Source organism: Oryctolagus cuniculus, chromosome 12 (genome assembly GCF_964237555.1).
Source record: "Oryctolagus cuniculus chromosome 12, mOryCun1.1, whole genome shotgun sequence".
Lineage (NCBI taxonomy): Eukaryota > Metazoa > Chordata > Mammalia > Lagomorpha > Leporidae > Oryctolagus > Oryctolagus cuniculus.
The window spans coordinates 21,504,981-21,531,384 of record NC_091443.1 but is presented as its reverse complement, the minus strand read 5'-3'; the positions used below and the strand labels follow the sequence as shown (position 1 = coordinate 21,531,384).

The window sequence follows — 26,404 nt, the reverse complement described above, 5'->3', positions numbered from 1 at the left end:
TTAGCCACAGTAAGCAATTATCACAAAGGAAAAAAGAATACTGATTAGGATTTTATCATTACTTTCTAATCTACATTTAAATCAAAGCACAGCACCAATTCACATTTCTTAGCTTTACAGATCTAATTCAAAAACTTTTCTGTTATATATCCCTCTCGGAGAAATTACAGGAAAAAACAAACATACTCTGACTGCTAATTTAGTAGGTTTGCCTCCTATAAATAACTTCCCAGAAACCATTTGGCTGAGGAAATATGGAAAGAAAAAAAAAAACATAGTTTACAAAGAACATAAAATGACTTTAGTTCTTTACAACTGATAACAAAATCTGTCCTTTTATTATATTAAAGAAAGAGTTGGAAAATACCTAACTGGAGAAAGCCAAGGCCAATGTCCAGACTAACTGTCCTTCCCCAGTTAGCAAGTTTGACTCTATCTTCTGTGTACATGGCACTCTTCTGCTTTCAGAGGACTCTGTTCACACTTCTTTCAAAGTACTCACTCAGGAATAGCAGAATTGCCTTATTCGTCTTTGCACATGTAGTCAGTACTACTAAGTTTGTGGAAAAATGAATTTTAAGCAAGTTTATTTTGATGAAAAAAAGTTTTGAAATCCATGCATATTCTTTTCATAATGCATATTTTTCATAAACTTTTTGGAGACTCATTGTATGAATGAATTTCAAAACTTTTGCACCAAAACTTTTTTTTAATTTTTCATTTTCTATGAACTTTTTAAAGTACCACTAGCAAATGTTTATAAAATGAACACAACCAGAAAAATTATATAGCTTTCAAGTGTGTTAAATAACTCTCTTGAGAGTTTTTAAAAACTAGAGAAAAGTACCATTGCTGCTTGTAGTAGAGCAGAGCAAAATCAGTTTAGTCATAGCAAAATCAGTTAACCAGTAGTGACCACAAAAAAATCCTTAGTGGAAATAACAGAAGCAGTTTTGCTACACTAAAGCTCAAATAAAGGGGGTTAGGGATGACACCCCCAGATTAGCAACTTCTTATATTCATAATTAAAGCAAGATATTTTGTACTGAGTCAAATTAACTTTTAAAAAATTATTTTTAACAAAATCTACTCCCTTTTAGCTCACCTAAGTGCCAGGCCCTGTTCTAAGTATATTCTATATTATAACTCACTTGATCTCAGCAATTCTGAGAGATGGGTACACTGGTTTGAGAAATGAGGAAAAAAAGGCACAGACAATCTAAGAAGCTGGGCAAGGCTGCACAGGACACTGCAGGAGACAGTGGGGCTCCAAAGCTCAAGCTCTGGATTCCAGACCACATGCCTTTCTAGACGAGCACGTGGGCTGCTATCTTTACCACAAACACTGAGTGCAATCAAAAGCATTAGAAACTAAATAAATTTCTAAATTTATTTCTAAAACAACAATTTTCCTTTCATGATTTATTTTATTTATTTATTTTTACCCATCATGTCCACCTCAACTGGGAACTTATTTATTTTTTTATATATATTTCCTGAGAGGCAGAGAGAGACAGAAACAGAGAAAGACAGAGCTGCCATCCACTGGTTCCATCCTCTGCCTGGGGCTAGGCCAGGGCTGAAGTTGAGAGCTGGGAACTCAGTTAGGTCTCCCCACATGGAAGGCAGGGGCTAAAGCACTTGAGCCATCACCACTGCCTCCCAAGGTCCTTAGGAGGACGCTGGAATCAGGAGCTGGAGCCACAAAATTGAACCCAGGCTTAACTGCTAAGCTAAATACCTGCCCTCCAATTAGGAATTTAACCTTTTATCATGCCACTAAACTCCCTTTCATAAGTCACCAATAAACTGTGTAGCCAAATTAAGAAGTCTTCTTGAACTTGACTTCTAGCCAAACCTAATTCATTTTACTGAAATTGCTGCTTTCATTCTTTAAAATTCCAATTCATTTAATCTTTGAACAGTAATACAATTACATGCTCAAAAAATATAAAAAGGAATATGGAGAAAAGTCCCTATACTAACCACTGAGTTTCTCTCTACCAGTAACTATCATTTGTTTCCTTTTTAATATTCCAGGGATTCTCTCTGCATAGATAAGCCAATATAATTATGTATTCTTATTTTCTTCTCCTTTTTACATGAATGGTGTTTCACTGAACATATATTGCAGATCTTTCTACATCATTACATAGTGTCCTCATCCTTTTTAATAGCAGCTTTACCAAGATATAATTCACATTTCATAGAGTTCACATAAAATGTATTATGGACATTTCATTCCACAGAATATACAATTCAATAGCTTTTAGTGTATGACAGAGTGTGCCTCCATCACCACTGTCTAATTCATAACATTTTCATGACCCCAAAAAGAAATGTTATACCCATTAATACTTACTCCCTATTCTCCAATCCCTACACATACCCTGCCCCACCAACCCTGGTAAAACTAATCTACTTTTAGACAGCTTATTATGAACATTCCATATAAATGGAATTATATAGCATGTGGCCATTTGCATCTGGCTTCCTCTATTTACCATGATGTTTGTTTTTATTCATTTGAAAGTCAAATTTAGAGAGAGAGGGAGAGAGAGACAGATCTTTCATCCACTGGTTCACTCTGGGAAGGCCACAACAGCCAGGACTGGGCCATGCTGAAGATAGGAGACAGGAGCCTCTTCTGGGTTTCCCACGGGGGTGGCATGGGTCCAAACACTTGGGCCACCTTCTGCTGCTTTTCCCAGGCCATTAGCAGAGAGCTAGATTGGAAGTGGAGCAGCCAAGACTCAAACCGCACCCATACAAAATGCTGGCACTGCAGGCAGGGGTTTAACCTGCTATGCCACAACATAAGCCCTCAGCACGATGTTTTCAAGTTTCACCCATGTGGTAGCATAGTTAGTACTTCATACATTTTCATAGCCCAATAATTTTCCACTGTATGGATATGCAACATTGTATTTATCCTTTCATCAGCTGATAGATACTTGTTCCCTTTTCACTTAGCAGCTATTATTAACAAATCTAGTATGAGCATTCAAGTGCAAATTTTTGTCTGAGCATGTTTTCAATTCTCTTGGTTAAATATCTAGAAGTGAAACAGCCAGACCACATGGTAACTATGCTTCACCTTTCAAGTAATTGCCAAACTGTACCATTTTATATCCCCATATGTCATTGGGTTCCAATTTCTCTACAACCACACCAATATCTGTTATTATCTTTATTATTATTACTTGAGAGACACAGAGGAGAGAGTGGGGGGGATCCCATTTCATGGTTCATTCTCCAAATCCTGCAATTCCAAATCTCCCAAGTGGTGGTGAGAACTCAACTACCTGCTGTCTACCAGAGTCTACATTAGCAGGAAGCTAGAATCAGGTGTGGAGCTGGGACTCAAACCCAGGAAGTCTGATATGGAATGTGGGCATCAACTGGTGGTCTCATTGCTAGACCAAAAGACCATTGCTGTCTTCTTTTTGAAGAAGTGGGTCCCAGTGGGTGTGGAGGAATAGCTCATTGTGGTTTTGATTTGCATTTCCCTAATGACTAATGATAGTGAATGTCTTTTCCTGTGCTTATTGGCCAATATGTATATTTCTTTTTAGAAATCTATTTTATTTGAAAGTCAGAGTTACACAGAGAGAGGAGAGGCAGAGAGAGAGAGCGGTCTTCCATATGCTGGTTCACTCCCCAATCGGCTGCAATGGCTGGAGCTGGGCCAATCCGAAGCCGGGAGCTTCAAGATCTCCCACATGGGTACACGGCCCCAAGGACTTGGAACATCTTCCACTGCCTTCCCAGCACATTAGCAGGGAGTTGGATCGGAAATGGAGCAACTGGAGCTTGAACTGGTGCCCATATGGGATGCCCAGAATTGTTTTTACCTGACAGATTAGAAAATTCTGAAAGTTTGATAACAGTCTTGGTTGGTGAGGCTTTAGGAAAATAACCATGCACATACATTACTTATGACAGCATAATTGGTACAACTCCTATGGAGAGCAGTTTGTAAGAGCTATCAGAAGTAAAAGTGTGCATCTCTTTGACCCAGTAATTTTAGAATGGGTCCCAGAGATAGACTAGCACAAGGGTACAAAAGTTCATGGAAAGTGGAACTAAGATAAGCTTATTTTGAAACACACAGAATTAAAGTTCTGCATGGTTTTTCCATAATATGTATTTTCCATGGACTTTTGAAGGACCCCCTCATACTTGTTATTTTAAAATAGGATCCACGGACCAGCATCAGTGTCATAGGGGGCTTGTTGCAAACGCTAAATCTCTGGAGTCATGTCAGACCCACCAAATTAGAAACTCTTAACAAGATCCCAGGTGATTCATGTGAACCTGAGTTTGCGAAGTACTGCTGCTAGCATATGTGAGAAATAATATATGTAAAAGATAGCCTACATACAAAATTGTTAGTATTAGCAAAAGCCTGGAAACCTGGATTTCCAAATATATTCTATACATCTATACAGTACAATACTGTGTAGCTTTTTTAAAAGGTGAAACGAATCATAGATGTGTTAAGTGACTTGTAACTAGAGGATACAAAGAAATCTTACAATTCAGAAAAAGACAACCTAAGTAAAAGGATTTGAAAAGGCATTTATTTAAAAAAGATACACACCGGATGCCAGCGCTTTGGCATAGTGGGTAAAGCGGCCGCCTGCTGGCATCCCATATGGGTGCCAGTTTGAGACCCAGCTACTCCACTTCTGATCCAGCTCTCTGCTAAAAAAAAAAAAGCAGCACAAGATGGCCCAAGTCCTTGGGCCCTTGCACCCACGTGGGAGACCCAGAAGAAGCTCCTGGCTTCGGACTGGCCCAGCTCTGGCTGTTGCAGCCATTTGGGGAGTGAACCAGCAGATGGAAGACTTCTCTCTCTCTCGGCTTCTGCCTCTCTGTTATTCTGTCTTTCAACTAAATAAATAAATCTTTTAAAAAATAAATAAAAAATAAAAATAAAACTGTGTTGAAATTAAATGGATTGAGAATTCTATACTTGTAATCAACTATTAAATTTCTACTGGTCCTTTACCCTATTCAACAACTAAGCAAAAATTCTCAATAAAGCAGAATTATACTAATTATACTAATTCTAAATCAAACAGAATTACACTAATTCTAAATCAAAACAGAAAAATTAGAATGACACAAAAGGTAAAATGCCACGTTTAACCAGAATACCCCTCTTTGTCTCGAAGCTAAGGTTATACTAATAAACTTTGTTTCTATTCTGTTCAGAAATTTCAGGTGAAGCAATTGGTTGAAAACTTCAAAGTGAATATACACAAATTCTTAATTTAGTGACTATGGAAAGCAGGTAAACAAACTAACATGAAAGACAAACAAATACACTTAGTAAGCATCATTTAAAGATTTCAAAGTACTTTTTAAAGAGTCAATATTACACATTTGGTGATCGCCCACCTCAGTTGCTGGGGATTTTCATGGATACCAACCACCCAATAGTGATCAGATTTTCCTTTGCAGTGCTCTCTAGTGTTACATATGGGAGTCCATGTATCAGCAAGCCCTCTGTTAAGCATTCGAACACAGCCTTCGGAGTCCACATAACAAGGGGTACCTATACACCAACAGAAAAAGAAATCACTTGGAGATATAGCTAACATGTTTGTTCAACCTTCATTTCAAAAGCAAAAAGCAAAAGGTCAATAATCTAAGATTATTTCTCTCAATATTTTACTAATCATACAGAATAGGACCTAACTGAAGGAAGAAAAACTGTACGTGTTATGACTGAGATCTTCCCAAATAAAGAGAAAAATCCAAGTTTCAGTGAAAACTATGCCACCTGCTGGAATATCACAAGAATAATCTTTAAGTGAATTTCACTTAAAAAAATTAACCATGAATCTGAACTGGTTACGAGAGACTAAGAAAAATGACTAAAATCTAATATGAGGTGGTGACAAAAAGAAATACGTCTTTGGTACTCTTTCTTCCAACTCTCTTTGTTGCTGTTGTCACTGTTCTGTCCCCCAAGTCTTAACTAAGCAATTATTAACTGGGAAATAGGTAAGCATCACTGCTTCCCACCTCAGGAAGTAAAGGCAAATAATACAATTACCCTTTCTACAAACCTTCTCACTCTGAAACCATCAGTTCTCAGAACTTGAAACTGAGTGGTTTGGTTGCGGGAGGGGAGCTATACAAATGTCAACTATTAATGGTCATATTATTAAATCACAAATGAAGTGGGTGTTTAGCTTTGAAGTTAAGATGCCCACACCCTAAAAAGGAGTATCTGGGTTCAAAACTCCAGTTCCAGTTCCCAATTCCAGTTTTCTACTAATGCTGACTCTAGGAGGCAGTGGTGATGGCCCAAATAATTGGGTTACTGTCACCCCTGTGGAAGAACTGGATTGTATTCTCAGCTCCCACCTTCAGCCCTGGTCCCTCAGTCACTGCAGGCACCTGGGAAATGAATCAGTGAGCACTTTCTCTATCTGTATTTGTCTTCTACCTCTCAAAAAAAAGTTTATGAATAATGCATTCAAAAGATAGCTTTTTTAAAAATTAAATTACTAATATGATATCAACAGAAAATACATCCAGCAATAACTAATTTTTTTAAGTCAATTATTTGAAGGGTAGAGCAACAGAGAGAGAAAGACATCATCCATCCACTGGTGCATTCCCGACATAGCCACAACACCAAGGGATGGACCAGACCAAGGCAGCAACTAGAAACTCCATCCTGGCTCTTCCATGTGTGTAGCAGGGACCCAAGTACTTGAGCCATCATCTGATGCCTCTCAGAGTGCACATTAGTAGGAAGCTGGATCAAGATTTGATCTCAGGCACTCTGACATGGCATGTGGTCATCCCAAACAGTGGTTTAACCCACTGCGCCACAACAGCCACTCCAGAAATGACTGATATTCTAAAAGACAAACAGGAGTTTCTAATGACATAAATAAAAGGCATGAATCTCCAATAACATAAATATGTAAGTCTATGAGACAGGACTTTACAATAAAATACTACTCAGTGTCCTTCAAATCATCTGTCATAAGCTGCTAAAAGGGGCCTGCAATAGCACTGCCCAATAAAAATGTGAGCTACAAATCTAATTTTTAATTTCCTGGTGCCACAATTAAAAAAAAAAAAAAAAGAGAGAGAGATCAGCAGTACAGGGAGTTAAGATGGCTTACAATGCAGCCAGTACCGGCACTGTAGGCATCATATGTGGGCACCAGTTCAAGTCCAGCTGCTCCACTTCTGATCCAACTCCCTGCTAATGCATCTGAGAAAGCAGTAGAAGATGGACAAAGTCCTTGAGTCCCTGTACCCATGTGGGAGACCTGGAAGAAGGTCTTGGCTCCTGGCTTCTAATCAACCCAGCTCCGGCTATTGCAGTCATTTGTGGAGTGAACCAACAGATAGAAGATCTTTCTCTCCTTCTTTCTCTTTCAATATCTCTTTTTTTTTTAAAGATTTATTTACTTATTTGAAAGGCAGAGTTACAGAGAGGCAGAGGTAGAGAAAGAGGTCTTCCATCTACTGGTTCACTGCTGAGATGGCCCAACGGCCAGAGTTGAGCCAATCCAAAGCCAGAAGCTTCTTTTGGGTCTCCCATGCAGGTGCAGGGGCCCAAAGACTTGGGCCATCTTCTACTGCTTTCTCACGCCATAGCAGAGAGCTGGATCAGAAATGGAGCACCCAGGACTCGAACCGGCACCCATATGGGATGCCGGCACTGCAGGCAGTAGTTTTACCCACTAAGTCACAGTGCCGGCCCCACTAATAAATCTTTTTATAAAAAGTGAAGCTACTCTTAATTTGATTTGATCAAGGGTAGCCAAACTATCGTTCAATACATTATCAATATAAAAAAATTTGAGACATTTTACATTTTTTTTCTTACTAAATCTTTATAAGTATTTTCTACTTAGAGCACATCTCAATTCAGGTAACTCATATTTCAATGAGTCAGTAAGTCACATGTGGCTACTAGTTACTCTAGAGGACAGTACACATTTAGAAAAGTACTGATTTTTGTGTAGAATCTGCTAGAGAAAATACAACTTTACCATTGCTCTATATCTCTTCTTTGCTATATAACAAAAAATTATATTTCCCTCTTCATAAGTTTTCTAATCAGAATTCTCATAAAAAGAGATTTTGGACATAGAACAATGGCTTGCCTAACAACAGTAGTTTCTTTCCAGTTTTTCCCACTTATTGAAATTTAAAAATTTAAGTATAAAATACAGATAATTTATCTCTAAAGAAATTAACTGTGGATAAAACAATGAAACAACTTTCCTGTTAGAAAATGTCATTAATATAAAGAAATAGATTTTTCTTGCCTTCAGCTGAAAACCCAACCCATGCCAGGTAGGATTTCCTTGTAAGAGGAAGAGGGTCACCATGCAAAATCTGTTTTTTCTTTTTCCCCAGCTCTAGCAGTTGAACTCCAAGGCACTGATCTCCATCAAACCCTGTACCTAGTAAGAAAATAAATATAAATCAGGCATTAAACGTTATTCTATTATAGTACAGTCTACATTATTTTCTGTGAATTGATTTTGTGATAGATTCTGAGAATAACTAGCACTATCTGTTATGGGTAAACCATTCTAATTGAGGGACCATTAAGATATTAGAAGCAAACTAGGGGGGGCTGGCACTGTGGCATAGTAAATGAAGCCGCTGCCCACAGTGCCAGCATCCCATATGGGCGCCAGTTTGAGTCCTGGCTGCTCCTCTTCCAATCCAGCTCTCTGCTATGGCCTGGGAAAGCAGTAGAAGATGGCCCAAGTGCTTGGGCCCCTGCACCCACATGGGAGACCCGGAAGAAGCTCCTGGCTCCTGATCGGCACAGCTCCCGCAGTTGCAGCCAATTAAGGAGTGAACCATCGGATGGAAAACCTCTCTCTCTCTCTCTCTGCCTCTCCTTCTCTCTCTGTGTAACTCTTTCAAATAAATAAATAAATCTTTAAAAAAAAGCAAACTAATACTTTATGTGGGCTATTTATATAAGGTAGTTATAAATGGTCAGGCATTCACTCAGGAAATATTTACAGAGAACTTGCTGTGCACCAGGCACTGGTCTATGCATTGGGGCTACAAGGCTAAATGAAGTCACCGTTCTCATGAAATTCATGTTTAGGTAGGAGAAGACAATAAAAAAATGCTATAAAAAGGTAAAATAGGAGTAGACATTGTGGGGCTACCGGTAAAGCCCCGAGCTGGGATGCCCATGCTGGGGTGTCAGTACAGCCCAGGGTACTTCACTTCTGATCTTGCTGATGTGCATCCTGGTGGGCTTGTGGACTTGGCCCACATGGGAGACCCAGATGGAGGACCTGGTTCTTGGATTTGGCCTGGCCTAGCCCTTGCTGTTGCTGGCATTTGGGAAGTAATCGAGCAGACTGAAGATCTCTCTTTCTCTGTCACTCCGCCATTGAGGTAGAAGAAAATATGTAAACAACAAAAAAAAACTTTTTAAAGCAAAATAATATGATATAGAGTACAGACTAAGTAGTACCTTTTGATTAGATAGTCAGAGATAACCTCTCAGAAAATAAAAAAAAGTTTCAATTTTATTTCTTAATTTTAATTAATTTTTTTGTGAGACCTATAGAATGAGCTCACATCTGTTGGTTTAGTTTCCAAAACGCTGCAATGGCCAAGACTAGATGCAATGACAGAGACAGGAACTGGGAATCAATCCAGGTCTCCCATGTGGGTAGAAAGGGCCCAACTATTGAGCCATCACCGGCGCTGACAGACTGCACTGGCAGAAAGCTAAAATCAAGCATGGAGCTGGGACTCAAACCCAGACACTCCAAAGTGGGATGTGGGCCTCTTAACACTGGGTCGAATACGCTCCCTTGAGAATGTGAAATTTAAGTTGAGCTATGAATTACATGTTGGAGCCAGTCATGTAAGCATTAGGAGAAAGAACTCTATAGTAGACAGGGGAACAGCTAATGAAAAGGCCCTACAGGAAGAACAAGCTCAGATATTTACTTATTTTTAAGATTCTGTTTATTTATTTAAGAGGTAGATTTACAGACAGAGAGAAGGAAACACAGAAAGAAAGGTCTTCCATCCTCTGGTTCATTCCCAAAATGGCCGCAACTACCAGAGCCAAGCTGATCCAAATGCTAGGAGCCAGGAGCTTTTTCCGGGTCTCCCACACAGGTGTGGGGGCCCAAGTATTTGGGCCACCTTTTACTGCTTTCCCAGGCCATAAGCAGAGAGCTGGATCAGAAGAGGAGCAGCCAAGACTCGAACCAGCAGCCACATGGGATGCCAGTGCCACAGGCAGGGGCAAAGACCTAGGCTACTAGGCCACAGCGCCAGACCCAACCATAGGTATTTTGAACACAAAGAAATCCATATGGCCATCATAAATAAGGTAGCAAGAGAAAAAATGGTAAAAGATGAGGCGGAACAAGGCAGACAAGGACTAGGTCAAATAAGATTAGTAAATCCCCTTACCATCTTATGATACTAAGTTTCATTTTTATTCCAAAAGTGAAGCAAAGGCAGGTAAATTAGAGTAGCAGAGGGACATGATCTGATTCATGCCTTTAAAAGATGACCTACGTTGCTGTGTGGTGAAAAGATTTGCAGGCAAAAATTGAGGCTGAAAGACTACTTAAGAGAATACAGCTGTCCAAAAGAGAACATCTGGGTTGGATCGGGTATTAGTGGAGGAAGTAACAAGGAGACTTGGAATGTATGACTTCATAGAACTGAGTGAAAGAGAAGAAGCCATGATAACATTTAGATTTGCAATTTATTGAGATGGAGAAACTACAAGAGAAGCCAGTTTGAGAGGCAAAGGGGAAAAAAAGGTTTTATTTTGACCAAGTTAAGACTGAGATGCTTTTTAAAACTGTCCAGAGAGATTACAAAGGCAATTGTACGTGTAAGTCTGCAGCAATGAGGAGCAGCAGGGCTGCTGCTATCCATTAGGAAGTCACAGATAGAGACGTATTTAAAGCCATGAATCCTGAAAAAATTCCCCAGAGCAGCTTCTGAGACGTTTTGTAACATGAAAATTATAAAAAATAATTTAGAGTTGCAACCAGGATTAAAGAAAAATGAAATCAAAGAGTATAGTGTCCATGAGACTTCCACTTCAGTCACATTTGCAAATATGTACAGAACCGCAATGAAGCACCTATTTCTTACTGTGGCTAAGCACCCAAGAGACTGGAGAGATTATGGGAGAAGAGGCTATCCTCCAGCTAAAAGGTCAGCAGAGAAGTCAACGAAAAAAGGTAAAAAGAAGCCACAGTGAGAGGAAAATTTGGCAGAGTTATATCACAGAAGCCAAGTATTTCTTATGGAATTCTAGAAAACAAAAACAGCATAAAGAGATCATCAGAAACTGGTAAGACCAGTCTTACTTAGCACAGTGCTAGAGACTGAAGACAGAACATGAAATAAGAAAAAGCAGGCAGCAACTTTTTAAAGTCATATTCACTGCTGTTTTGGTTCCCCTACTAGGGGTCTGTTTATTTTTGAGGTATTTAAATGGAAAATTCTTTGATTTTGCTTGCTAAAGAGCTAAGATTTCTACATGAAAGTAATTAACCAAACCCCACCTTGGAATTCTCTCTATAATACAATTCTACTATAAATAAAACGTTTTCATTTCCATTGCTATTAGTGAATACAACAAAATTCTCTACATTTAAATATTACACTAATACAAATACTACATAAATGCAAAAGGAGTTACATAATTCAAAACAAAGAGTAACAACCAAAAAAAAAAGCACACTGAGGTTATTTCCATTTTACCTCGGTCATGGTAAAATTATAAAGGACTGGTTTTAAAAAAAAAAAAACCCACCTCTGTGATAAACAATGAAAAGCTGTTCTCCGTGTCCTGCCATTGACACCACAGGCCCCGGAAGGCTGAAGATCTCTTTCTGAACACCTCCGATAGTAAACAATCGAAGGAGCAAGGCACTTGTAGCAGCAGCCACCCATCCATGACCAAGACATATGGCTTCAATGTCCTCATTTTGAGGCATGTCGACTATCCACTCTTTGCTGGAATCCCAGGAACTAAAGTGTAGGCAGTGAAGCTTGCTAAAAATTAAAACAAGAGAGAAAAAGCAAACTTTCAAATGACATTTTTATACACATATGATTAATCAAAATACCTAGTACCAAAACCAAGTCGCTTATTTCTCTATTATGCACCACTAATAAAAGAAATAGCTTTTTAAGAAATTATCAAATATTATTAAAATGAACTGTATTAAAACATTTCAAGTCATATTTTTGAGGAATAAAGATAAAAGAGAATATTTTCAATATAATGTTAATGAAAAATGGCAAGCTAAAAACTGTCCAATATGATTCTATGCTATAAATGCACACAAATTCACCATCAAGTTTTTTTAAAAAAATAGAAGTATTAAAGTGTTAATCAAAAATTCTAGCTGCAACAACAAAAAACAGTTGATCTGGGGCTGTTGTTGTGGCACAGCTACTTGTGACACTTGCATCCCATATCAAAGTGCTGTTCAAGTCCCAGCTGCACCTCTTCCAACTCAGCCCTGCAGATGTGGCCATTTGGGGAGTGATCAGTGGATGGAAGACCTCTCTCTATCTCTCCCTCTCTCTGTCACTCCATCTTTCAAATAAATACATCTTTTTTAAAAAGTTAATACAGAAAAACAAAAAATCATGCATATTATCATCATGGCTAAAAATACTGATATGTTTCCTATCTTTTTTCTTTGCATATGCATGTAATAATTAAACTCTAAGCTTCAGAATGCAGATACAGTAAGTATTTGGAATCAACAGGCAGTAGCAATTTTCTAAACAGTAACTTCAAGGTGAAATTTTAAAATGTAAAGGTAACATTTAAATGGAATGTGGCTGTGAAATAAAAATCTAAAGAAAACAAAGGGAAGGATATGGAAAATAAAAATTGTACATGAAAATAAATGTTCTAATTATGCAAGCTATTCTGCATTAAAGACATTTGAGTCAACAGCAATTTATAAACTGACTTAATTCAAATAATGAATAAAGTACTGAGTAGATTTTTTATAAAGATTTATTTAAGTGAAAGGTAGAACTACAGAGAGAGATCAATTCATCTGCTGGTTCATTCCCCAGATAGCCACAACAGCCTGGGCTGGGCTAGGTGGAAGCCAGGAGCCAGGAGCTTCTTCAGGTCTCCCACATGGGTGCATGGTCCCAAGTACTTGGGCCATCTTCCACTGCTTTCCCAGGTACATTAACAGGGAACCAGACAGGAAGTAGAGCAGCCAGGACTCGAACCCGTACCCACATGGGATGCTGGGACTGCAAGTGGAGGCTGAATCTTCTACGCCATAGGGCAGGCCTCTGAGCTGACTTTTATAACATATAAATTAGAAGGTGAAATACAATGTTAAAATGCTCCAGGATGAGTATACTGTGTCATAGACTTCAATAAGTACTCAATCACCTGAGGATCTTGTTAAAATGCAGATTCTAATTCACAAGGTCTGGGATAAGATCCAACTTGCATTTTCAACAAACTCACAGAAGACCTATGCTGCCTGTTTGTAGATGGTTTATCAGCAAGGAGCAAATGTGTACAATCAGAAGGATTCTAATTTTAAATCATCTGGGGGGCTAGCGCTGTGGCATAGTGAGTAAAGCTGCCACCTGCAGTGCTGACATTTCATATGGGTGCCGGTTTGAGACCTGGCTGCTCCACTTCCTGTTATGACCTGGGAAAGCAGTGGAAGATAGCCCAAGTCCTTGGGCCCCTGCACCCGCATAGGAGACCTGGAAGAAGCTCCTGGCTCCTGGCTTCCGATCGGCACATCTCTAGCCATTGTGGCTAACTGGGGAGTGAACCAGCAGATGGAAGACCTCTCTCTCTCTGCGTAACTCTGACTTTCAAATAAATAAATAAATCTTTCCACCCACTCACCAATCTATTTACCTACCTAGCTAATCAAAATACGTAAATAAGTCTAAAATATGAGGGTATTTCAAAAAGTCTGTGGAAAATGCCTTGGAAAGGTAAGTTTAGGAGTCGGCATTGTGGTATAGCCGGTTAAGCCACTGCCTCCAAAGCTGGCATATCATATGGGAACTAGTTTGAATCCCACTTGCTCCACTTGCAATCTAGCTTCCTGTTCATGCACCTGGGAAAGCAATGGAAGATGGCCCAAGTGTTTGAGCCTCTGTACTGACCTGGGAGACCCAGAAGCAGCTTTGGGCTCTTGGCTCCAGTGTGGCACAGCCCTGGCCATTGTGGCAACTGAGGGAGTGAACCAGTAAATGGACAATTTCTCCCCATCCCACTCCCCCATAACTCTGCTTTTCAAATAAATAAAATAAATAAATCTTTTTTTAAAAAAAGCAATTGTCTGCTATTCTCTATTTTAAAAAAAAGATAAGTTTAGTCTAATGTAAAAAGTTTCAAAATTCATTTAGTTTTTTCATAAGATGCTTTCTTTTTAAATTACAGTGGTATAGGCCGGCGCCGCGGCTCAATAGGCTAATCCTCCACCTGTGGCACCGGCACACCGGGTTCTAGTCCCGGCCGGGGCACCAGATTCTGCTCCCCTTGCCCCTCTTCTAGTCCAGCTCTCTGCTGTGGCCCAGGAGTGCAGAGGAGGATGGCCCAAGTCCTTGAGCCCTGCACCCCATGGGAGACCAGGAGAAGCACCTGGCTCCTGCCTTCGGATCAGCATGGTGCACCAGCCGCAGCACGCTGGCCGCGGCGGCCATTGGAGGGTGAACCAACGGCAAAAGGAAGACCTTTCTCTCTGTCTCTCTCTCACTGTCCACTGTGCCCGTCCAAAAAAAAGAAAAAGAAAAAGAAAAATTACAGTGGTATAACATTCTTAAAAAAAAATATTTGTTTATTTATTTGAGAGGCAGAGTTACAAACACAGAGAGGGAGAGTCAGAGAAAGAGTTCCTCTCACTGGTTCATTCCCCAAATGGCCACAACAGCCAGAGCTGGACCGATCTGAAACCAGAAGCCAGAGCTACATTAGAAGTGGAGCAACCAGAACTCAAACCAGTACCCATATGGGATGCTGGCATCACAGCAAGAGGCTTAACCTCTACACTACAGCACCAGCCCCTCCATGAGCTTTTTGAAGACCCTTCATATATTAAGTAGAAAAAAGCAAACTGATAAATAGTATCTTTAGTGTGCTTTTTTTCCTTTTCCTATCAAAATTTTATAAAGACAAAAAGCCTGGTCAATAGTCATCCATAGCTGGGACTGAATTAACTGCAAAGGCACAAAGAACACTTCTGTGTGATCAAAAATTAGAATCTGTTTTTGACTGTCATAGTGGTTACAGAAGTATATATGTATTTGTCAACACATCAAACTATACACCCAAAGTAAGTATTTTATTGTATATAAATCATACCTCAATGAAGTAAGTTCTATTTATCGTTTAATCTTTAAAACTTATTTTCATTTACATGAAAGGCAGAGGTGAGAGGGAGGGGGGAGAGGCGAAGTGATAAAGGGGGTAAGAGACAAAAAGAGCTTTTTGCGTCTGCTGGTCTACTTCCTACATGCCGCCAGGCTGAACGCAGGAGCCTAGAACCCCATCCACGCCTCCCAGCGTGCATTCACAGGAAGCTGGGACTGACTGGGGATGACAGTGTGGCAAGCAAAGGCTTAATCCTCTGCAAAATAATGCTGGTCACTAACTTTTAAACAAAGCGGTTTCCTACAGAAGAGAATCTAGAGAGATACACAAATTGTTAACATAGTTATAGCTGAGAACAGAATTTTGGGTGGAACTTCCATTTTTTTTTAAAGATCTATTTATTTATTTGAAAGGCAAAGTTACAGAGATGCAGAGGCAGAGATAGAGAGAGGAGTCTTCCATCCGCTGGTTCACTCCCCAGATGACCCGAAATGCCAGAGCTGAGCAGATCTGAAGCCAGGAGCCAGGGGCTTCTTCTGGGCCTCCCACATGGGTGCAGGGGCCCAAGGATCTAGGCCATCTTCTACTGCTTTCCCAAGCCATAGCAAAGAGCTAGATCAGAAGTGGAGCAGCTGGGACTCGAATCAGCCTCCATATGGAATGCTGGCACTGCAGGTGGCAGCTTTACCAACTAAGCCACAACGCTGGCCCCAGAACTTCCACTTTCTAAAAATTCTGTATTGCCCTTCCCTCCTACACTGTCACATGAACATATATTACCCTTGGGGCAGTAATAAACACTAACAATATAAAAAAACACTCCAAAATCTTTGTATTACAAATCATGTGATGTCACTTTGCAATAAAGCTCAAAAATATGAGGGGACAACTACAGCAAAAAAAGATGTATGTTTTCAACTATTGTTCGTGTACTAGTGTTTACATCAAACACATCTTTCTGAAATTTCATACCACAAAAGATATAATTTTGTTTTATTAACTTTTAATTTCAACAGTTATTTCTATCAGTTTAACAGCATCAAATTCTTCCTAATAATCTAATTTACCTTGCTAGTTCCTCAGTGCTTTCACATGCCAACAAAATAGCTTCATGAGAAAGAGCTGCTACCGTATAATTCAGAGTGTTTGGCAAGTGTGTTGCATGGTGTATGGAGGTATCATGGAACTCCACATCTATGGCATTGTCTTGCTCATCATTATAGCAGCGAATAATTCCAATAGAATTCCACACCTACAAATATACAAGATCAAATACAAGTCTGCAAAGAACTGAAGGTTCTAGAATCAGTAGGTTAAATCAGTATAAATTAACAAATAATTGAGTCTATATCAAGATTTAAGTTATGGAAGCTACCACATCTTATGTAACTCCAAATAGTTTCAAATAGCTGTCTAGGAATATCAGAATTAATTACTAATTATTCTTTTCTTGTAAGAAAAATAATTATTCCATTATCAAATGGAGTATTTAATATTTAATAAATTACATAACTGTCATGTAAAATGTACTCTATAATTGGCCTTTGAATAGTCAAACCATTAAATTCCTCAAAAATTTCTTTCAAAACTTTAGTTTAAATGTAGATGCAAACAATACATTTTTTTCTTTTCCAACTGACTGGTTTATATGATAGGATAACTATAAATCACCTAAAGGTAATATAAATTGATGCCATTTGAAAGCTTATCTTCTGGCCAGTGCCGCGGCTCAATAGGCTAATCCTCTGCCTGCAGCGCCACCACCCCGGGTTCCAGTCCCAGTTGCCCCTCTTCCAGGCCAGCTCTCTGCTATGGTCCGAGAGCACAGTGGAGGATGGCCCAAGTCCTTGGGCCCTGCACCCCATGGGAGACCAGGAGAAGCACCTGGCTCCTGGCTTCGGATCAGCACAATATGCCGGCTGAAGCGCACCAGCCACGGCAGCCATTGGAGGGTGAACCAATGGCAAAAGGAAGACCTTTCTGTCTCTCTCTCTCTCACTGTCCACTCTGCCTGCCAAAAAAAAAAGAAGAAAGCTTATCTTCCAATGATAGCCATTATAGGCTCACACGAGGCTTGGGTGTTTCCAATAAAATTTTTTTTTAAGATTTATTTTATTTATTTGAAAGTCAGAGTTACACAGAAGAGAGGCAGAGAGAGCGCGCGCACGCGCACGCGCACGCGCACGCACGCAAGAGAGAGAGAGAGAGAGAGAGAGAGAGAGAAAGAGGTCTTCCATCCACTGGTTCACTCCCCCAAATGGCCGCCATGGCCAGAACTACGCCGATTCGAAGCCAGGAGCCAGGTGCTTCCTCCCGGTCTCCCATGAGGGTGCAGGGGCCCAAGCACTTGGGCCATCCTCCACGGCCCTCCCAGGCCACAGCAGAGAGCTGGACTGGAGGAGGAGCAACAGGGACTAGAACCTGGCGCCCATATGGGATGCCAGCACTGCAAGTGGAGGATTAACCAAGTGAGCCACAGCGCCCACCATCTAATAAAATTTGTGTCAGTATTCTATTTATAGTTACACAGAATTAACACTAATAAAAAAATTAAGACCTATTACTTAATGATCTTAACTGATAGCAATAAAAAGTTTTATTATTATTAAACATTACCCTTGATATTTATATAAAAATTCATGCCAGGCCTATATGTTTCAAAAAAGGAAACAGGCAAAACCCAAATAGTAGAAAACCTCAAATAACTGATAAACAAAAATAAACTTTTTAAGCTCTCAAATTTATGGCAAAAAGCTAAAGCAAGTCTATTCATTCATCCACTCAAGAAAATATATATGTAATGCTGGCTGTACCATACCTTGTTCTAAATGTTAAGAATATAGCAGAAAATGAAACACAAAAATCTCTATCTTTGTAGAGCTAACATTATAATAGGGTGGGGTGAGGAAAAGGGGTAGTTTTGTTTCCATGGTACCTATCATCTTGTAAGATATTAGGAATTGTCTTCTATAAAATATCCAACTAGAGTTTTATAGTCAGTATAATTTTTTATATAAAATTAAACACAATATGAGAAAGAAGCGCAGCTAAGTGGTATTACTGCAAGATATAGTCATTTTTACTTATGTTCATAATGTCATTTTGCAAAGCAAAATTTTATTTAACACAATTTTCAATATGGTTAAAACAAGATTAAAACTGCAAATTAACTATAAAATAAGCCAACCATAAAATTATTATCAACCAAATTGCTCTAAGCCATTTAATCAAGGTTTTTAAAAAATTTTTTTATCTAACAAAATTAACCATAGTGGGTAGAAACGCCAAAGAACTATTTAAAAATTAAATGCAGGAGTGGATATTTGTTGCAGCAATTAAGACACTGCTTGGGATGTCCACATCCCATACCAGAGGGCCTGGGTTAGAGTCCCAGTTCTGCTTCCAATTCCAGCTTCCTACATACCCTGGGAGGCAGCAGATGATGGCTCAAGTACTAGAGTCCCTGCCACCCATGTGGGAGAACCATATTGAGTTCTGGGATCCTAGCTGGCCTGTCCTAGCACCAATTGTTGTGGGTGTTTACATGGTAAACCAGCAGATAGGAGATCTAGATGTTGGCCTGTCTCTGTCTCTATTTCAAATAAATATTAAAAAAAAAAAAAAAAAGTTAAGTGTAAATCCAAGGCTTACCATGAATCTGTGAGTGAGATGCACAGGTGTAGAACCTGACTGGAACGGCTTTTGCCGGGGAGTAGGCATGGGTCCATCATAAAATGGCCTTTGGGATGCTACAACAGGTAGGTTATGAATGCTGCCAGCCTGGTCATCTTCCACCTCTTCTTTGAGTAGACCAGTTTTCAGCATTGTAAGATCTACAATACAAAGGATTATAATTAAGAGAACCATAAATGTCAATGACTTGGGAAAAGAAAGGCATTAAGGAATCTATAACCTTTTCTATTTGTACTTATAGCTACTAACATGCTCTTTCACTGTGATGTGATACTCTTTCACTGAGACAGTGATGACGCAACAGCAGTGGTGTGTAAAACTGCTGGTGTCTTCACATGAATCAAAGAATTTGTCTACTTCATCAAAGTTTGTAATTTATGGGCAAAAGTTGTTCATAATATTCTCATGCTATCTTTTTTTTTAAGATTTATTATTCTTATTTATTTGAAAGGCAGATTTACAGAGATGACGAGGAATAAACAGAGGGGGAGATCTTCCATCTGATGGTTCTCCAAAAGGCTACAATAGCCCAGACTGGGAGAGGCCAAAGCCAGGAGTCAGGGGCTTCTTTCAGATCTCCCACATGGGTGCAGGGGCTCAAGCACTTCGGCCATCTTCCACTGCTTTTCTCAGGGCATTAGCAAGGAGCTGGATCAAAGTGGAGAAGCACCCTTGTGGGATGCCTGCATCACAGGCGGCGGCTTTACCCACTATGTCACAATGCCAGTCCCGTGTTATCTTTTCAGTATCAATAGCAGTGCTCTTGGAGAAATACAAGTTTCATATGCAATTTTAAATTACATAGTAGCCATATTTTAAAAAAGGATAATGAATTTTTTTTTTTTTTTTGACAGGCAGAATGGACAGTGAGAGAGAGAGACAGAGAGAAAGGTCTTCCTTTGCCGTTGGTTCACCCTCCAATGGCCGCCGCGGCCGGCGCTCCGCGCTGATCCGATGGCAGGAGCCAGGAGCCAGGTGCTTTTCCTGGTCTCCCATGGGGTGCAGGGCCCAAGCACCTGGGCCATCCTCCACTGCACTCCCGGGCCACAGCAGAGAGCTGGCCTGGAAGAGGGGCAACCGGGACAGAATCCGGCGCCCCGACCAGGACTAGAACCCGGTGTGCCAGCGCCGCTAGGCGGAGGATTAGCCTAGTGAGCCGCGGCGCCGGCTCAAGGATAATGAATATTAACACTGCATTTAAAATACTACCATTTCAATATATACTCAATGTAAAAATGTACTAACATATCTTATATCCTTGCTTTATACTATCTTCAAAATTTGGTTGCATTTTACACTTTCAGTGCATCTCTATTTGAACTAGCCACATTTGAGGTGCTCAATGGCCACATGTGGTTAGTGGCTACATTAGGGTAGTGTCAGTCTACAGGATCTATAGTGATGACATCTTTCACCTCATTCATTAGTAAGTTGTATCTGCTCTTTACTAATCAGGTTAGAGATTTACCAATTACATGGATCTTTGAAAAAGCAGTTTTTGGCTTCAATGACTTTACATTTTTTCTGCTGTTAATTTCATGGAAGTCTGCTCTTTACTATTTCCTCCCTTTTGCTTGCTCAGAGTTTATTTTTCTAGCTTGCTAAAGCAGAAACTTAGAAAACTGATTTGAAGCCTTCTTTTTTAAAATAAACACTTAATGATATAAACTGCCCTCCAAGTAATGCTTCAGCTATATTATGCAAATACAGTAACTTTAAATATATTTAATAAAAAAAGAAAATATTAATTAACAGAGTAGATTATGACATACACAAAATCTAATTCATACCAACTGAGTTTTCATCATCTTCCAAGATGTGACTTCGCTGTCTAAGATGACCTGAAGTCAGCATTAAGTCATCATCATCTTCATCATCATTTGTAGTCCTTTTTGAAAAAGCAGGTATCTCTACTGCATTGTCATTTAGGAAATCACCAGCATTACTTGTATCATCGCCATCAAAAAGATCATTATAATCCTTTTCCAGTCGGCTAGATACCTTGAGCACAAGTAGAAAATATTAATGAACTATTTTGAAAAATTCAAATACTCAAAAGGCAATTTTAAAATATGTACCCATAAACTTTACCAAGTAAACAAATACCTGAGAGATAAGAATAATCAGTAAATGTATTTATGAGGATTGCATTTACATTTATATATTAAAACCCAGTCCTTATTTTATTTTAAATGTTTGTCATCTAGGGATGAAGCAGGGTATGACAGAAACATATAAACAAATATTGTACATGCCAAAATATAAGGCAAGATTTTATCCTCAAATTCATTCCCCAAAAAAGTTAGTTGGCATCAATATGAAGTTCCTACAAAGTCTTATAAGACAAGTTATCATTTACTCTTATTTTGAACAAGACTCTACTTAAGATATACTTGCTTCAAACTGATGTCAGTAAAGCTAATATTTTTATATATATTTAGATAAATAAAGTGACAGAACCAACAGAAAAACAAAAGAGGGACAAAAATTCAACAGACTTAACTTTCTAGGAAAAGATATCACTGCAGAAGTTCAAAGTCACAGTAAACAAGTTTTTGGAACACTTTAAAAAGCAAAACAGTAAAAGACATATTGCAGAGATCACAAGTCATTTTGAGAGAATGTTAAGTCAATGGAAATTTATAGTTTGGGAACAAATTCTAGTAAGGGGGCCGACGCTCTGGCATACCAGGTCAAGCCGCCACCTGCGGTGCCGGCATCCCATATGGGCACCGGTTTGAGTCCCAGCTGCTCTACTTCTAGTCCAGCTCTCTGCTATGGCCTGGGAAAGCAGTAGAAGATGGCCCAAATCCTTGGGCCCCTCCTCCCTCATGGGAGACCTGGAAGAAGCTCCTGGCTCCTAACTTTGGATCAGCACAGCTCGGGCCATTGCAGCCAACTGGGGAGTGAACCAGCAGATGGAAGACCTCTCTCTCTTTGCCTCTCCTTCTCTGTGTAACTCTTTCAAATAAATAAATAAATCTTTAAAAAAAAATTCTAGTAAGAAAACCAGTAGATTAAAAAGGACTATATCACAAGTCTTTCAAATAGAAAACTGGTGTTTAATAAAATGAGACCAAAGACAAGAATTATCTAGTGCTATAAAATTCTGCACCTTTGGGAATTTAGTCAAGCAAATTAAGTTGCATCTCAGCTTCTCTCATGAGGTCTTAGGACCCAAATTTTCGAAAGGTAGTTTCCTACCATATTTCCATTTTCCAGCCTCTAAAATGTAGTTACTATCACTACTTCCACTATCTTCTTTACTCTTACACAATTTTAAAAATTCCTTTGGTATAGTAGGGGCTGGCATTGTGGTGTAATGAGTGGAGCCACAGCCAGCAACACTAAAATTCCATAGGGGTTCCAGTTCAAGTCCCAGCTACCCCACTTCCAATCCAGCTCCCTGCAAATGTGGCCAGAAAAAACAGATGGAAGTGCTTAGGCCCCTATCACCCACAGGGGAGACCCAGGCCCCAAAAGAAGCTCTTGGCTCTTGGATTCAGCCTGGCCCAGCCCCAACTGTCAGAGCCATCTGGGGAATGAACCAGCAGATGGAAGATCTCTTTCTCTCTCGCACACTCTTGCTCTCCCTCCTTCTGTCTCTCTGTAACTCTGCCTTTCAAATAAATAAAGTAAATCTTAAAAAAAAAATTTCAGTAAAGCTGCATGACTAAGCATATGGGTAGCTCTAAAAGTTATGGTGAATTGGAGCAGAAAAAGCTTATAGGCCAAACTGAAGTCTATTACAGATATTAACTTAAAGTTTTAGCTATAAGACATTTACCTAACAGTCCCCAGAACACCAGATATTAAATGAGTATTTCACAAAGGATATCCTTAGGAAAGGCATTATATGAAAAGGAAAAAAATCTTAGTAAAACGCATTTGGGAAACATTAGGTCAAACAATTTAAACAGTTTTCTTTACTAAAGATTTATTAGTGAGTATCTAGGATAGTAACATGAATTGTCATTTTACAAAAAAGTAAGGTAGTCTGGGGTGTCATCCCAAACCTATATGACTGCAGAAACACTTCTGTGTTCTACCACATTACTTATTACCTTATTGCTTGATGTCTTTCCACTGGGGTCACAGACATTCTCGAGGAGCCCTAGATTTCCCTCTGCATCAGTGTAGGATATTCGACCACAAGTAGGATGCCAGGCCAGGCCACAAATTGCATAACCTTTCTCATGTTTCACCCTAAAAATCAAAAAGTGGTTTCTTAAAATACCACCAAGAAAAAATAAACTGTACATTTCTGGAGGTTTTTTAGATTTATTTATTTATTTGAAAGGCAGAGTTACAGAGAGAGAGGGGGAAAGACATAGAAAGAGAAAAAGTGAGAGATCTTCTAACCACTGGTTCACTCCCCAAATGGCCCCAAAACTGCTGTAGCTGGGCTGATTCAAAGTCAGAAGCCAGGAGCCAGGAGCGTCTTACAGGTCTCCCATGTGCGTGCAGGGGCCTAAGCCTTTGGGCCATCTTCTGCTGCTTTCCCAGGCTCATTAGCAGGGAGCTAGATAGGAAGTGGAGCAGCCTGAACTCAAACCAGCAACCACATGGGATGACAGCACCACAAGTAGCAGCTTTACCCACTACACCACTGCTGGCAGTAAATTTTAGTAAGGAAACGTTAAGTGAATTCTGACTACCTTATAGCTGTATATTTTTATCCTAACACTTGAAAACCTGAAAAATTTCATAAAAAGAAACTAACAGAAATGAGTAAAGAGATAAAAGGTACACTGAGTCATACCTTTCCACACAGTCTTTGGTTTCCACATTCCAAACTACAATTGCGCCATTAATACTGCCTGCTGCTAAATATTGTCCACAGGGAGACCAGGTGACCACATTGAGGGTCTATAAAGAGAAGCGTTTTTAAATCATAATTTTATACAATTTCAGACTAAATACTCATTTTATGACCAAATTCAAATTTTTAAATCCCTATTTAACTTCTAATTATATCTGAGATACTAGTGACAGGACAGAATTTGGTTATTTTTAAATTTTTTCAATAATACTCAACTATCATTAGCAGCTATTTGCCTACCATGAAGAAATTATACCAAAACAACTTTAAAAACAAACTCTAAGCAATGTTACTCTCCTAGAGAGAAATATAAGGCTTCCTCTTGGCACTCACCATCAAGATGAAGAAAACTAGTAAAAAGAACCTTAGAAAGCCACCCGTGAACTATTGAAACTTTTTCTTTTAATGCAACATGTGTACATGTTTGAGAAGGAATGAGAACAGATCAGCAACTCTAAAATTCAAGAGCCTAGGCTCACAAGTTTCAGTGTAATTCACTTATAAAGGCCAATTAATTGTAAGTCAAGAATAACTTGTTCTAACATTATGCTAGTTAAATTTGGCTTCTTAAAATTAAGATTTGCTTATCAAATCTCACAAAAGAGACCCATAGGACCAAGCAAAGACCTATCTAGTAGACAACTATAAGTCAAATGAAGAAAGGTTGAAGGGGCAGAAGATGGACCCACACATAACAGTGTGGAGTTACTCTCCTCTCCCAATAACATTTAACTGTAACTAATCTTAAGTCAAACATGCAATGAATATTCCCTATACTCCACTCAAAGTGTCACTTAGAAAACCTACCTGAGAGATGAAATTATCTGAAAGATCAAAATGATTACTCCAAGTTTCTCTTTTGTAGAGTTTAATGGATTTTTCCACAGGAACTGCCAGTAACTATTAGAAAAAATAAATAATTTAAATAAAAGTTTATATCAAATTCAATTTGAAAAAAAAGGCAGAAAATTTAATCAGATAAATGTACAAAGCATGCAAGCCAAATGGTACTTTAATTGGCAACTAACGAAACACACAAAATGACTGAGAATTGTAATAAACCAAAAATGGGTGACAATCACTTTACTGTTTGCACCAAAAAGGATAACTTGTAGTTACTATTATTTTTGACTAGCTCCCATCTGCTGGTTCACTCTCCAAATGCCCTTAACAGCTGGGAACGAATCAGGCTTAAGCCATGAGCCAACAACCCAATCCACGTCCACCACATGGTGGGTTCCATGACTGCTGCCTCCAAGGGTCCATGTTAGCAGGAAGCTAGAACTGGGAGCTGGAGGAAGTACTGATCCCAGGCACTCCAACAGGAGATGTAAATGTCTTAGCAAGTGTCTTAATTGCTAGGTTAAAATTTGCCCTTATCAACTTTAATGTTTTATAAGCAAAGAGAAAAATATACACCAGATTCTTATGAATTCAACTGCTACTTTAATGCAAAATGTACTTTTAAAATTCACAATATGTTGTGGCAAAGCAGGTAAAGCTGCCTCCTGTTACATTGGTATCCCATATGGGCACCAGGTTCACATTCTGGTTGCTCCACTTCCCATCCAGCTCCCTCTAATGGACTGGGAAATGCAGCGGAAGATGACCCAAGTGCTTGGGCCCCTGCCACCCACATGGGAGACCCAGGTGAAGCTCCTTGCTTCAGCCTGGCCCAGCCCTGGCCTTTGTGGCAATTTGGGGAGTGAACCAGCAGATGGATGATCTCTCTCTATTTCTCCTTCTCTCTCCGACTTTCAAATAAATAAGTAAATCTTTAAATAAAAAGTTTACATGATACAAAAGCACATATTCTGGGGCCAGTGCTGTGGCGTAGCGGGTAGTGCCGCTGCCCACAGTGCCAGCATCCCATATGGGCGCCAGTTCAAGTCCCAGGTGTTCCACTTCCGATCCAGCTCTCTGGTATAGCCTGGGAAGGCAGTGGAGGATGGTCCAAGTCCTTGGGCCCCTGCACCCTCGTGGGAAGACCTGGAGGAAGCTCCCGGCTCCTGGCTTCAGATTTGGGCAGCTCCGACTGTTGCAGCAAACTGGGGAGTAAACCAGCGGATGGAAGACCCCTCTCTCTGCCTCTCCATTCTCTGTATAACTTTGACTTTCAAATAAATAAATCTTAAAAAAAAGAGCACATATTTAAAGTCTACCATCCTCAAATTCTATTTCTATTATCCAATGGAAAAAAAAAGACTGTACAAGAATGTTTATGTATATATGTAAGTATACATACATACCCACACCTATTACTCTATAGGTTGATATTTTAAAATATTTACTTTTACTTATTTGAAAGGCAGAGTTACAGAGAGAGACCAATATTCCATCCTCTGTTTCACTCTCCTAATGGCCAAAACAGCTAGGGCTAGGCCAGGAGCCCCAAACTCTATCCAGGCCTACCATATAGGTAGCAGGGGCCCAACTACTTGGGCCATCTTCTGTTGCTTTCCCAGGTATGTTAGCAGAGAGCTGGATGGGACAAACCACAGCAT

General features: G+C 39.5%; 1 protein-coding gene across 1 annotated transcript in view; it reads right to left on the bottom strand.

Moving 5' to 3' along the window:
• The window catches only part of WDHD1 (WD repeat and HMG-box DNA binding protein 1), a 63,122-nt gene that overhangs the window by 17,002 nt on the left and 19,716 nt on the right, over positions 1 to 26,404 (bottom strand). The window contains exons 7-15 of the mRNA XM_002718259.5: positions 24,708 to 24,800; positions 23,841 to 23,947; positions 23,143 to 23,284; positions 20,869 to 21,079; positions 19,037 to 19,218; positions 16,453 to 16,637; positions 11,819 to 12,060; positions 8,313 to 8,450; positions 5,407 to 5,563 (exon numbers count right to left, since the gene is read on the bottom strand). Coding sequence (XP_002718305.2) covers positions 5,407 to 5,563; positions 8,313 to 8,450; positions 11,819 to 12,060; positions 16,453 to 16,637; positions 19,037 to 19,218; positions 20,869 to 21,079; positions 23,143 to 23,284; positions 23,841 to 23,947; positions 24,708 to 24,800 — 1,457 coding nt within the window. The remainder of the gene's footprint in view (positions 1 to 5,406; positions 5,564 to 8,312; positions 8,451 to 11,818; positions 12,061 to 16,452; positions 16,638 to 19,036; positions 19,219 to 20,868; positions 21,080 to 23,142; positions 23,285 to 23,840; positions 23,948 to 24,707; positions 24,801 to 26,404) is intronic.